The sequence below is a fragment of the Vicia villosa genome, linkage group LG1 (genome assembly GCF_029867415.1).
Source record: "Vicia villosa cultivar HV-30 ecotype Madison, WI linkage group LG1, Vvil1.0, whole genome shotgun sequence".
NCBI lineage: Eukaryota > Viridiplantae > Streptophyta > Magnoliopsida > Fabales > Fabaceae > Vicia > Vicia villosa.
The window spans coordinates 54,033,186-54,048,371 of record NC_081180.1 but is presented as its reverse complement, the minus strand read 5'-3'; the positions used below and the strand labels follow the sequence as shown (position 1 = coordinate 54,048,371).

General features: G+C 33.4%; 1 protein-coding gene across 1 annotated transcript; it reads right to left on the bottom strand.

Annotated features, from left to right (window-relative positions):
* Positions 1-10,803: 10,803 nt before the first annotated feature.
* LOC131638078 (2-oxoglutarate and iron-dependent oxygenase domain-containing protein CP2-like) lies at positions 10,804-14,932 on the bottom strand. The gene is made up of 9 exons (XM_058908634.1): positions 14,497-14,932; positions 13,118-13,165; positions 12,728-12,904; positions 12,482-12,632; positions 12,308-12,394; positions 11,609-11,733; positions 11,372-11,490; positions 11,169-11,280; positions 10,804-11,024 (listed from the first exon to the last, which is right to left on the bottom strand). Exons 1-9 carry the CDS (start codon positions 14,818-14,820, stop codon positions 10,989-10,991), a joined length of 1,179 nt encoding a protein of 392 aa, XP_058764617.1. The 5' UTR covers positions 14,821-14,932; the 3' UTR covers positions 10,804-10,988.
* Positions 14,933-15,186: the final 254 nt, after the last annotated feature.

The following is a 15,186-nucleotide window of genomic DNA, read 5'->3' as shown; positions in this document are numbered from 1 at the left end:
AAGTCTCAAATGCCAACTAATGTTCACTAATGTTGCATGTGTTATACAGGATTTCAGTTCCAAGAAGATGATTGGCACAACTGAATTGCATGGTGGATTGTATCTGCTCAAGACTCCTACTATTTCACTCTTTCCCAATCCACCTAGCCATACTATCAATTCCTTAGTTAACAAGTCACATACTGATCATTCTAATTGTAACCTTTGGCATCTCAGACTTGGGCATACTTCACATGCCAAACTTCTTGAACTCAATAAGATCTTTCCTTTTATCAAAATTGTCAAAACTGATTTACCTTGTGATGTATGTTTCTATGCCAAACAAAAGAGACTACCATTCTCTCTTAGTAATCATGTGTCTGCTTCAGTTGTTGATCTCCTTCATATGGATATATGGGGCCCATTGGCCACCCCTTCTATGATTGGTTTTAGGTATTTCCTCACTGTTGTAGATGATAAGAGTAGGTTCACATGGTTATTCTTAATGAAACAAAAATCTGAGGCTGCTACTATTGTTCAATCTTTTGTAGCCTTAGTTAAAACTCAATTCAGCTGCCAAATAAAATGCATTAGAACTGATAATGGCAATGAGTTTAAACTCCCTCTTTTTTACCAAAAATGTGGTATCACCCATCAAACTTCTTGTGTAGGGACCCCTCAACAAAATGGTATTGTTGAGAGGAAACACCAACATATACTTGGTACTGCTAGAGCCCTCTTGTTTCAATCTCACTTACCACATATTTTCTGGGCACATGCAGTTAGCTATTCTGTCCACATTATAAATCGATAACCAACCCTTTTCTTAGAACACAAGTCACCTTACCAAGTCTTGCACAACACTCTACCAGACATGTCATACCTTAAGGTTTTTGGATCATTGTGCTTTGCCACAACCCTGAAAGCTAATAGAAAAAAGTTAGATTCCAGATCCAGAAAATGTATATACTTAGGTTACAAAACTGGAGTGAAAGGGCATCTTTTATTTGACCTTCACTGCAAAGAAATCTTTCTTTCTAGAGATGTCACATTCTTTGAAACTATATTTCCATACAAACTTAACCCTCAAACCAATACTCATTCTTCTTCTTCTGATTCTCAAACATCTCATACTCAATTTCCTCCCTTTGATGACCTGTTTGACAATCAATTCATGACTGCAACCTCCATTCATCCTCAGCCTCCTTCTGATCCTTATTCTCAATCTCCATTACCTAGTTCAAATTCATCTTCCCTCGAACCTCCCTTAACTTCTCCTACTGCCAGCTCTCCTTTACATACCACAATCACTCAACCTGACACAAACCCTATTAGGAAATCAACCAGACATGTTCATCCACCCTCTTACCTTAAGGACTATCATTGCACACTCTTGGCAGATACATCCAGTATTCCAAAATCAGCTGGCTCATCATCTTCTTCTCTTTGTAAGTACCCTATTGCTAATGTCCTCAATTATAATTTTTTGTCTCCCATGCATAAGCATTTCATTTTGAATATTTCTTCTATCTATGAACCTCAATCCTATGAGAATGCTATTTGTGATGCAAATTGGAAAAAGGCTATTCAGGCTGAGTTGAATGCTCTGATTAAAACCAAGACATGGGATCTTGTACATCTGCCTCCACAGAAGAAAGCCATTGGTTGCAAATGGGTGTTTAAGGTGAAGTTACATGCCAATGGAACCATTGAAAGATACAAAGCTCGCTTGGTTGCTAAGGGTTTTACCCAAACTGAAGGCCTTGATTACACAGATACTTTCAATCCCGTAGTGAAGATGACAACCATTCGAGTTCTTCTAGCAATTGCAGCAGTTAATCATTGGCCGTTGTTTCAGCTTGATGTTAACACAACTTTTCTTCATGGAGATCTCCATGAAGAGGTTTACATGAAGGCTCCTCCAGGTCTGGACTTACCTCAACCTAATCTTGTTTGCAAGCTACAACGTTCCCTATACGGTTTGAAACAAGCTAGTCGTCAATGGAACACCAAGCTGTCTGACACACTCACAAATTCTGGTTACTCGCAGTCCAAGGCAGACTATTCTCTCTTCACTAAGCAATCCCCTCAAGGTTTCACTGTGATCTTAGTTTATGTTGATGACTTGGTCATATGAGGTACTGATCCTGAAGAAATCACACGCACCAAATCCCTACTTGATGCAAAGTTCAGCATCAAAGACTTAGGGGCTCTCAAATACTTTCTCGGGTTTGAAGTGGCTCGTAGAACACAAGGCATTTTCCTTTGCCAAAGGAAATATGCTCTTGATCTTATTTCTGATGCTGGTCTTCTAGGTGCCAAACCTTGTGTCACACCCATGCAACCTCATCTACAACTGCATCAAACTTTTGGTCATCCCATTTCTGAACCTTCTACTTATAGAAGGCTTCTTGGTCGATTGTTATATCTCACCCACACTCGTCCGGAGATAGCTTATACTGTCAGTAAACTCTCCCAATTTCTTACAAATCCCACAGACAAACACATGCTTGCTGCCATCCACGTCTTAAAATACCTCAAAAACCATCCTGGTCAAGGCCTTCTCTTTAAATCCAATTCTGCCCTACGTTTGTCTGGATTTTCTGACTCCGACTGGGGAGCTTGCCCTGACACTCGACGTTCTACCTCTGGCATATGCTTCTTTCTTGGTGATTCTCTCATTAGCTGGAAGAGCAAGAAACAAGCAGTCATTTCCAGATCATCCTCTGAAGCAGAATATCGGGCATTGGCGCATGCAACATGTGAGAGCATATGGCTGACTTCGCTCCTCCATGACTTTCATCTACCTTCAACATCACCTATCATCCTCTATTGTGATAACAAGTCAGCTATGCACATTGCTGCGAATCCCGTGTTCCATGAACGTACAAAGCATATTGAGATCGATTGTCATGTTGTACGTGAACGTGTTCTTGATGGAACCATACATTTGATGCCTGTCACGACACATGAACAAGTAGCTAACATCTTTACTAAATCTCTCCATCCAGGCCCTTTCAATCATTTGCGTTCCAAGCTTGGAATGTTTGATATTCATTCCAGCTTGAGGGGGGTTGTGAATGATGCAACTGAAGAAGATAATTCCACGTGTACTAATACTAACTAACTGTGTAGAGTTAGTTAGTTGGTTATTTTGTTTGTTAGTTAGTTAGCATAGTTAGTTACCTTACACTAGCTAACTATATAAGACTCATTGTAACTTCCACTACTCTTTGAAATGAATAATATAGAACTTACACCTTTCTTCTTCTTCTTCACATGCATCTTATGCTTTCTTCTCATTTATCAATGGCAACTATGAAGTTCCATACTCATGAGATTGCATGTTCACAAATTTCCTCTCCAATTTATTTTTCAATCATTTCTTAGAACTTCTTATAATAGTATAATTTCCTATGCTTTTAGTTTAATAAATACACATAAGTCTTCCTACTAAAATCATCTGTGAATATTAGTATATACCTCTTATCTTTAATTATTGTTAGAAAAGGGAGTTACAATGTCATATATGTCATAGTGTATAAGCCTCAATTACGTTTCTAATCTCCAATCACTCTTATTTAGAATTGTTTCTCTACGATGCTTTCTACAATGCAACATGCACATACTTACTTTGATTCTTCACTTATAGGCAATTCTTTCATCAGGTGCTTCTTTTCTAGAATTTTTAATCCATACCTACAATGCTATATATATATATATATATATATATATATATATATATATATATATATATATATATATATATATATATATATATATATATATATATATATATATATATATATATATATATATATATATATATATATATATATATATATATATATATGAGGAGGGATCAAATTACACCAACAAGTTACATTAATTGTTACACTCTTTTATAACCATTGATGTTACTTTAATCTAACGGTTATTAAAGGATTTCTTTTGGACACATAATTCACATTATTCTTTCTGAAGATAGTTTTCTCTATTTTTGGTAATAAATAAAAAATGATTTTCTAAATATTCAATAAATTAAAAAATTAGAATTCTTAAATACTTCTAAAAACAATTATTGATTATTAATAAAAAATAGTATATTCTTATTTTTAAATAATCTCACTTTTTGTATTTTTTTATATTAATTTTTATTATATTCAACTAAAACAAAAAATGAATTATGATTCTAAATATTTCTTATAAAATCATAATTCTTAATAAAAATAGCTTTTTTTATTTTAAACAAATTTATTTTTTATTTAATTTATTTATTTTTTTAATACGATTTTGTACAATTTATTATGTATAATTTATTATGTACAATTTCTATAGTAAGTGATAATTTTTTTCGATTACAACATAATTATTATGTACATTTTATTCACTATTTTATTTTTTCTTTAATATTTTTCAATACAATTATGTAATTTTTTTTAAAACTTATAAATTTCATTGTGTATTTTAAGTGGGTAAATATTGTTTTACAACATAATAATTATATACACATTACTCACTATTTTATTTTTTTCATTTTATATTTTTAATACAATTTTAAAATTTTATTTAAAAACTTATAACTTTTATTGTGTATTTTAAGTGTATAGATATTGTTTTATTTAAAATAAAGTAAATAATATTGTTTTAAGTGGATAAAATTAAAAGAAAAAGTAAATATTAATATTTATTAACATTTTCTAAGTAAAACAAAATTTTATTCACTTAAAGCACACTTTAAAATTTATAAAATTTTAAATAGATTACATAATCGTATTAAAAACATTAAATAAGAAATAAATTTGGTTAAAATAAAAAAAAACTATTTTTATTAAGAATTATGATTTTTTAAGAAATATTTAGAATCATAAATAATTATTTGCTTTAGTTGAATATAATAAAAAATTAAAAAGTGAGATTATTTTAAAAATAAGAAGAAACTATTTTTTTATTAATAATTTAATAATTTTTGTAGAAGTATTTAAGAATTCTAATTTTTTTATTTATTGAATATTTAGAAAATCATTTTTTATTTATTACCAAAAATAGAGAAAATTATCTTTAGAAAGAATCGTGTGAATTATGTGTCTAAAAGAAGTCCTTTAATAACCGTTTGATTAAAGTACCATCAATGGTTATAAAAGAGTGTAACAATTAGTGTAACTTGTTGGTGTAATTTGATCCCTCCTCATATATATATATATATATATATATATATATATATATATATATATATATATATATATATATATATATATATATATATATATATATATATATATGTGTGTGTGTAATATCTTCACACTCAATCTTCAAACAATACATCATTTCAACATTAGCAGTTATGAGGGATAACTTGTTTTAGGCCATTTTAGATGACATAAGAAATCCCATATTCCGATGAAAAACCTTACACACGTTATGCTTACACATAATTTAAATATCTTTATTCTAGTGTTGACCTATGCTCAACAGATTGTTCTTCAATTCATGAATGTAGTAGACATGAGTGACAACTTGAGCAATGCCATTGATGATATGACATGCATTTTCTTTGCATGTGACCTGTATCTGGGAATCGTCCCCCAATCTCACAGTTTCCATGAACTATGAGTCAATAAATGAAAACCATCATTTATTTCCACATGTGATTGTTACACCTATTATCTAAGAACCAAATGTGATTCTTAGAGAAACTCTTATTAGAGCTTCCAGCTACCACAAGTAACATATCTTCCTCATCCTCATACTCATAGTTGGCATATTCTTTGAGGTTAGGAAACTTTTATTGAAGATAGCCTAACTTGTGGAATTTGTGCGATAACCTTCAAAGAAAATGTCATTGTTAAAAGTAAGAAACGGAAAAAACGTTGAAGAAGATGGAGAAGACGAGGTAACAAAACCGTTGAAGTGGGGTAAAGTTAGAGGAGTGGATTAACGAGAAAAAGAGTGTCTAGGATCGAGCACGAATTTAATCACAAAACTTAAAGACCCGCCCAAGTTTATTTTTTTCATGCTCCCAAAAGTCCTTATCTTTCATAGTGTAACTTGGCCAAGACAACGACATTTTCAAAACTAAAGATTTCAGAATCTGAACAAGTTAGTCATATACAGAATGATGATTATTATCTAAAATACTTCAAAAAAGTCAAAAGAATATAAAGGTTATATGATTGCCTTGCCCCCGTCATGGAATAAACATTTGTCAACTGTTCCGGTTACGGGGAGATTTTCTGGCTACGGATCGTCATCACATGAAATAAAAAATTGTCTTCTTTTGGTGCACGAAGACAGCTAGTAAGCATCACGTTCTGTTGCACCATGCATTACGTTGGAGCCAAGACTAACGAAGTAACCATGTTGTTGAATCATCTGATTGATCCAAGAAAAAAAATAAAAAATGTAACCGCGATAACCTTCAAAGAAAATGTCATTGTTGAAAAGTAAGAAAAAGAAAAAACGCTGAAGAAGATAGAGAAGACGAAGTAACAAAACCGTTGAAGTGGGGTAGAGTTAGAGGAGTGGATTAACAAGAAAAAGAGTGTCTAGGTTCGCGCACGAATTTAATCACAAAACTTAAAGACCCGCCCAAGTTTATTTTTTTCATGCTCCCAAAAGTCCTTATCTTTCATAGTGTAACTTGGCCAAGACAACGACATTTTCAAAACTAAAGATTTCGGAATCTGAACAAGTTAATCATATACAGAATGATGATTATTATCTAAAATACTTCAAAAAAATCAAAAGAATATAAGGTTATATGATTGCCTCGCCGCCGTCATGGAATAAACTTCGTTCAACTGTACCGGTTACGGGAAAATTTTCTCGCTACGGAACATCGTCACATGAAGTGAAAAATTGTCTTCTTTTGGTGCACGAAGGCAGCTAGTAAGCCTCATGTTTTGTTGCACCTTGCGAAACATTGGAGCCTAGACTAACTTAATAACCATGTTGTCGAATCCATCGACTGATCCAAGAAACAAAATGAAAAATGTAACCGCGATAACCTTCAAAGAAAATGTCATTGTTAAAAAGTAAGAAAAAGAAAAAACGCTAAGAAGTTGAAGAAGACGAAGTAACAAAACCGTTGAAGTGGGGTAGAGTTAGAGGAGTGGATTAACAAGAAAAAGAGTGTCTAGGTTTACGCTCGAATTTAATCTCAAAACCGAAAGACTTGCCCATTTTTTTTTCATGCTTCCAGAAGTCCTTGTCTTTCATAGTGTAAATTGGCCAACACAACGACATTTTCAAAACTAAAGATTTCGCAATCTGAACAAGTTAATCATATACATAATGATGATTATTATCTAAAATACTTCAAAAAAATCAAAAGAATATAAAGGTTATATGATTGCCTTGCCGTCGTCATGGAATAAACTTCGGTCAAATGTACCGGTTACGAGGAAATTTTCTGTCTACGGGTCGTCGTCACATGAAGTGAAAAATTGTATTCTTTTGGTGCACGAAGACAGCTAGTAAGCTAGTAAGCCTCATGTTCTGTTGCACCTTGTACTACGTTGGAGCCCTGACTAAGAAATAATGATGTTGTCGAATCCATCAACTGATCCAAGAAAGAAAATTAAAAATGTAACCGCGATAACCTTCAAAGAAAATGCCATTGTTGAAAAGTAAGAAACGGAAAAAACGCTGAAGAATCACATAACAACATCACCAAATCAGTTTCTTTTTTTTTTCAGATTCAATTTCTATCCCAGTGTCAGTTTCAATCAACGCAATAATTTTCCAATTCCAGAAAATTTATCATCGCAGCATCACCAAATCAATTAACAAAACAAAAACATATGTGTTCATCATCATCAATTACAATTATAATTCAAACCTCACAGACAACACATAATCACATAACAACATAATCTTTCAGACAATTTTTCGGATTAACAACACAGCAACATCATCACACATATTTCATGCAATTTTCAGGAAATCAATCGAACAAACACAGACACCAAAAATCATACTAGACATAGAGATAATATTAATCCCCTCAACCCTACATACGGTCCATCATATCCCCGTTTATAGAGTAAGAACCTCACCCTTACCTTGTATTCGGAGTCCTCTCTACAACTTCCGGTCGAATCTAAGCTTCCGGCTTCACACTTTTCTGCAGTTTATCTTCTTCTGCACTTTCTTCGTTTCACCACCAAACCCTTATTCTCTTCCTCTGCTTCTATTTTCCCAAATGCTTTCAATTATGTTTTTATGGTTTTTCCCTCAAACCTAAGTGTCTCACTTACTATTCCAATTGGGCCAAATAACACCAATTACACGTACTGTAGCCCACTTAATTATATTATTTCAGTATACTCCCTTAACTACTCTATGTCTCGCATTTTCTGGTCTAATTTTAATTACTCGTAAAATTCCCAAAACTTCAAATATTATTCCAATAATATTTCTAATACCGAAAATATTAAAATTCTCGATTAACTCTCGATCCGCTATCCCGAAATAATACCGACTAAATCGCCCAAAATACGCCAAAACTCAATAAATACCAAAATAATCCAAATTAAATGATAAATCGAAATACGGGCGTTATAGTTGACAATGCAGTATAAAGGGGTGTCCTTACGCACCCTAGAGGGTAGAGGTCACAAACACCTTATGCACCTTTTGTACAATATCACACATTAACCATTCAAACTTTCTTCTTGTCTTTAGAGGCTTTAAATTTTTGAATGTTGAACGTTGAAGCTTATTGTAGAAGAAGCTTTCTTAAGCCTTAGAACCTAAGTCTTGGAATCTTCCGAACTTGTCACATACAACTTGTCTTCCGAGTCTTCAGCATTTGGTTGTAAGAACTTTCTTTTCTGCATATCATCAGAACTTGTTCAGTAAAACCATGTCTTCGTAATCTTCAGAACTTGTAACACCATAAGTAGAGCTTCAGAAGGCCTCCAAAGCTAAACGACAAAGTCACGATCAAAACCTCTTGTACTAACGTTTCTTAGACACGTTGCAGAAGATAGATTGAGAATCTTGACTTTAACGAAACACGTAACCACATGTTTTCTTCTAGAGTGTATGTTCAGAACCTGATGACGTCACATGCCTTGCTATCAGAGTCAGGACATTTTAGCAGCAGCTACACACTAGAACGAAACCATTAGTCTATACAACTATTCTCTAAGATAACATGTAAAGTTATCATCAAAATCACAAGGCCAAATGTATAAACATTTATTGTTCTTGTAGAAAGGGCTTGGTGGTGCTGATTGCAAGATTGCGGAGGTGTCAAGGAGTCAACGTTGCATGCATTAAGAGATTATCCCAAAGCTAAGCATGTTTGGTTGCACAAGGTTCCTAATAGAATAAAGATAAAAAAATTCCATGGAATTTTTAGATTCGATTGATCTCAAACTCAGTATGAACAATAAATGGGAAACTTATTAGGCGGTTGGGTCATAGTAATTGGTACTGGAGAAACAACGAAATGCACGAGGAGAGCTTCAATAGACCGAAATATCTGAGACTTCATGTCAAAAATAGGGTGGATGAGTATGATATAAGCATGACGAATAACAAAATAGTGGTTGGTGGAATTACTCATAGATCATGAGTGTGGTTAAGGTTATGTTGTAAATTAACAAATCTTTGTAACTTCTGTGTGGAATACTCTACCTCTTCTATGTTTTAGGAGGTAGGGATTTTCCGTTTTGTATTTTGGACAGAGTATCTCTTATACTCCTTTTTAATAGATTCATTACCTATTAAAAAAACAAAATAGTGTATGGTAGGGAGTATAGCTTGATCATGGTAGGTTGGCAACCTCCAGATAGAGGTTGGGTGAAGTTAAATTTGAATGGAGCTTGTAGATGTGGTAATGTGTCAGGTTGCGGTGGTATAATCAGTTATATGAACGGAAAGTGTAAGGACGAATTTTTGGCATATTCAGATATATGAACGGAAAGTGTAAAGACAATTTTTTCAAAATTTTAAGTAATTTTAATGTAATATATATGAACTAAAGGACGATTTTTAAATAATTGTAGTGTAGTTAAAGTTGAGTTTTGGGAGATTTATGTCGCTAAAGATTTGGGATACTCTAAAGTGGACGTTAATATGGACTCCACCATAATTATCGACGTGATCAAGTCAATCAAATCTTTGGATATGGATAGTTTCTCCTTGATGAAACAAATCGTTCAGTTTATGGAGATGTTTGAAGATATTAAGGTGACTCACAATTATAGAGAAGCCATTCTTTACGCAGATGCTTTAGCTAAGTTTGAAACCACGAATGAAGTTTTTTTTTTTTTTTTCTTTTTTGGAGAGAATATTCAAGTGTTTTCAAGGCATTTGATTTCTGATGTTTTAGAATATTCCATTTCTAGGAGAATCTTATTATAATTAATTTTTCTTTTGGGCGTATGCCCTCCCCATTGCAAAAATAATAAATAAAAAATTTTTGCTGGTTTGTTATACCTTATCTTCTTAAAAATTTAAAAAGCTGAATAAAATAAAGTTAGAAATACTAAAACATAAAAATTATTAACTGGATTTCAGATATGTGAAAAAATCCAACCCAAAATAAAACTGATCCTATATACATATGTGTATATCTTTATCTGTTAATTTTCTATAACACTCATAATTATATAATTAGTTTAATATTATTTATAAAATCACCCAACAATTTAGTCCTATCTATGAAATATAAATTTTGATAAAATTAGTGTTAAGTGAAAACATCATAATATGAGAAACTGTTATAGGGCTAAATATAGAATTTCAAATTGATGTTTCTCCGGAGGGATTGGTAAGCCAGAAAGAATGTGGTTTTCATAATATACACAAAGATCCCATAATTTATTTATTTATAATGTAGGAAAGATTAGCTTCCAATCAAAAAATGAAATGTATGCTTACATTACTTTTAAATAAAATCACATTATCGTTACACTAAGAATACACCTGAATCCAAAAAAAGTTTCAAAATGTCAATTTGACGCTACCAAGTACCATTTGCATGAGCTGGTGCTAATTCATGAGGCGGATTTAAGCTCCCTCTTCAGTAATTCCTGCAGAATGAAAATCATAATATTACAATATTAACATTGTGCAAGTGCAAGTTTGGTGTTACCGCGGTAGTGCCTAGCTTTATAACATGAAGAGACAGTTCAAATCCCTGCCGAAGAATGTATGGTCTCATGGTGTTACATTACCGCTTTGGTGGCAGCAACTGATATACGCTCTCTTTCCTTCTTCTTGCGTTTGCATTCTCCACACCAGCTAGGAAATTCTCTCTTGTATTTCTTGATCTCTCTAAACGCCGAACTACATGAAGAACAATGACAATAATTATGCTTGAAGTATAAGAATTTGGGTTGCCACCCACATTCAAGTATGAGAAAAGTGATGCAAATACCTTCTACACCATAGAATTAAGTTGATCCGATTCCCAGATATTGTAGGTCTAGCACCATGACGGTGGCGACCAGAATGAAGGACTGCATGTCCTGGAACATGATGATAATCGAATATCTCCTGCATAGATATGTTTGGAGTTTTAAAAAAAGCGTTGACATGAAATTCAGATAACTTATCACCCATTTTGGTCAACGTCATCGATATTTATCCTCTAACAAAAAGATAGCAGACATACCCCTGATTGGGTCTCTGTATTCACGTGTTCATCACATCGAACACCTCGGAAGAACAGTTCACCGCCTGAAAATTGTGTTCCCAGGCAAATATTTAAGGTGACTTCTGCATCATCCACGTGGAACCCTGTAAAAATAAAATATCTTTTAGATTCCAACAAAAGCATATCGAGTTAAAAGGTTCAGAGGTAAAAAGTAAATAGGTAGCAAAAGAATGTAAGGCAAACAAGAAGGAAGCAGATTAAGTGGAGAATAAAATCCATGAGATCCAACTATTATGTTTCATTAGGCTTAACAAGTAAGGCATCAAAAGTTGGTCTTTCTTAGAAAGAAAGAAGCAAAGACTAATAATAGCAGCTGTTATCTAGAATTGTATATCTAACTGTATTGTGCATCAGAGAAAAGGAAAATGACAAGGCAGAAAATAGACTCAAATAATCAGTTTCAGGAAAGTTGGAGTAAAGTTTAAAAAATAGTATAAGTGAACTATAAATCATTCTAGATTGAGGATTTTAGAGGGAATGCAGTCGTCCAAAATCCGCCGCCGCCGCAACCCATGATTGGAAGGTTTCATGATAATTTATCATTATAGTCTATTTAGATATGTCCAAAACATTACACACTATTTAGGTTCAAAATTTTGATAAAGGTTTGAGCTAATAACAAGTTGCATAACTGTGAAAGAAGTTTGAAAAACCAACCAAGTTCCACATCTCTATTGGCTCCATATTCAACAGCAAAACCATGATGAGAGTCCAGTGTGGATCCACCGATTTCAGAAAAGAAAACTACAAAAATAATTCAAATTGCAAAAGTGAGTATTGTTTGCTTATCTGTCCTCTATTCTCATTCATTCTCTTAAGGAAAAAAAAAACCTCGGGCTATAGGACGTATGAAATCATTCATCAATTTATCAAGCATGGATTCTAGGCCAAAATCATCAAGAACAGCACCATATTGATTCATTGTATTAGGTCGCATGATTCTGACTTTGGTCTCGTTGACCCATCTTTCAAAATGATCTACCTAAGCAATCAAACCCTGTTAAGAAAACACAAAACACTAATATAGAACAGATGCAACGATATGTGCACGTAAAGGAAAGAAAAGGAATGTGATACCTCTGATATCAACATTTCACAAAAATATGGTTGAAATATTTCAAACGTGTAAATTCCTCGGGAGGGTTCTGCCATTATACTTCTGAAACTCGCTTCTGTATTATCTTTAATAGCTCTGAGAAATGAGGGTGCAAAAAAGTTTTCACTGAGCTTAGTATATATCTCCTTATGAAGCGGCTACAAATCAAATGTGAATAATTGGTAAGATAGGGCGTGATTTGTAAATAAATGCTAGAAATTTTTATATTTATGTGCTAATCCCTGATTATCTTATACATGCCATGAATAAAATATGCCCCCTTCAAAACAGAACAATGTTTATCCCATGATTTACAAAAGAATCATAACAAGAAACAAACAGGATTTTCTAGCATTCAATAGAAAACTTACAGGATAGTTTAATATGATCCTTAGCCTGTATTCCCTCTGTTTTTGCATCTGTTCAATCCAGCATAGAACAACCAAAAACTCAGAAATTGGACAAAACCAAGCTAAAGACAAAATAATAGGAAAAACAAAAGAAACTTCATTCCGACTGTCTTACTAGGAGAAACTCACTATCCCAAAACAACATGTATTAGGCTCATTTGCAGTGTTGTTGATGGCGAATGGGAGAGAGCCAAAATCCCGCCATACCGGCCACAAATATAGCGGTTTATGGCGAGAAAAACCCACAATATCGGCCAATATTTACCATTGCGGCAAGCTCAAAAATTGCCATGTATATCCGCCATAGCACTGTCATGGCGGATATTTGGTAACACAGCTCATTTGTCATCACCGTTTTAGGATAACAAGTAATTGTTTTTATTACATTAACTAACTAACATATGTTGTGACACGGGCTCAAATACATATCAATTTGGAATTAACTAATTATATTTATATTTAGAGGATGCAATATTTTTTAAACCTCATATCAATTTGGAATCAACTAATTATATTTATATTAAGAGGATGCAATATTTTTTAAACCTCAAATCCAACGTTCTAATATGATTTCCTACAGTCTGAATTGAGATTTATATTTTGGCATGGCCAAACAGCTGTTTTCATCTATCTCTGAGGGAATAAATGATCACCACAAAACTTCAATTTGCTAGTTATGAATAATGCCCTTCTCATACATTCTTGAGTATCAAATTTGCACTTTAACACGCCTTATTTCTTGGCGGTTTACAAGACATCTAAAGGAATAACTTGAAATAGGTGGCTCTAGAAAATGCAACCTAGCGATGCCATCCCGACAAAAGACAATATTACATTCCCGATAACAGTTGTAGCAAGCGAATCCAGACTTTGTAAAACGTAAACTCATGCAAAGGAACACTATGGTTTCATGTAAAAGTAAAACCATGAATATGCCAGCCAGATGTATCGAGTGCAGAAAATACACAAACAAGTACTTTTCTTTAACAAAAGGCACACAAATTAAGGTCTTGTTTGGATAAACAACTTACAGCTTAAAGAGACTCACATGTACATATATGCCAATAGATAAACTCAAATTAGTCAATCCAAACAGCCCTAAAGATAAGACTGGCCTCATCGATATATTTTTCGGACAATGGCATTGACATAAGAACTAAGAAAGAAAATCCAAATTGCAAAATTCAACTTTACCCAATTTCCATTTACCCCTAAATTCCCTCAAAACCCTCCAATCAAGCAACTAGAACATATATATAAAACAATCCACGAATCTTATTGATTAAGAGCAACATAAAAATCAAATTTTTATTCAAGAAAATGAAGAGAAAAACACAAACCCTAATGCGTTCACTGTGAGGCAAATAACGGAGTAGAATATTAGACATGTAGTGAGCTTTGAGGTCTCTGGAAAGGGTAAGAATATGAGAAGGAAGGTGTCTTTCGAGTGAAGTGAAAACAAGAGGGTTGAAATCCAAAGGAAGGTCTTCATAATTATCAGGTATGTGATCAATTCTAGGGTTTCCAAGAAGTCTGGTAATGGAATTGGAATTGGAATTGGAAGCACCGAGTACAGCATTAGTGCCATTGTTAGTAGCAATGTCTCCGTTTGAAGCTTGAGCTCTGCGCTCCAAGGAACCGTTCTGGTGGTGGTGGTGATACATGGTGGTGGTGGTGGTGGTGGTGTGTCTTAGGGTTTACTGTTCTTCTTTCATGTTCATACCAAGAAAAAAAATCAGATATTGAGAAGAGGAAGATGATGGAAGGTTTTGATTGATTCTCTTATTACAATTTTTTTTTATTATTATTTTAAGTAGACACAATTATAACAACTATACTTACACACAACCAATCACATTTTTTTTATTAATTAAAAATTAAAAATAAAATTGTCTCTCTCCTCTTTTATCTCAACCACCCCATGATGTCAATTAAAAACGAAATTAAAATTTAAATAAATTTATATTCTCTCTCTTTTAATTGGTTGTTCCAAAAAATATGGATTTAGGTTCGTGTCCATGCAAGTATTT

Bases quoted from the DNA above. Each gene is read 5' to 3' on its own strand.
- LOC131638078 (XM_058908634.1), bottom strand. From the start codon at position 14,820: ATGTATCACCACCACCACCAGAACGGTTCCTTGGAGCGCAGAGCTCAA. The intron at 12,395-12,481 runs GTTTTTTTTTTC...TTATTTTTGTAG, and splicing joins CATACGTCCTATAGCCCGAG to TTTTCTTTTCTGAAATCGGT. The intron at 11,025-11,168 runs GTAATGTAACAC...TTCATTCTGCAG, and splicing joins CAGTTGCTGCCACCAAAGCG to GAATTACTGAAGAGGGAGCT.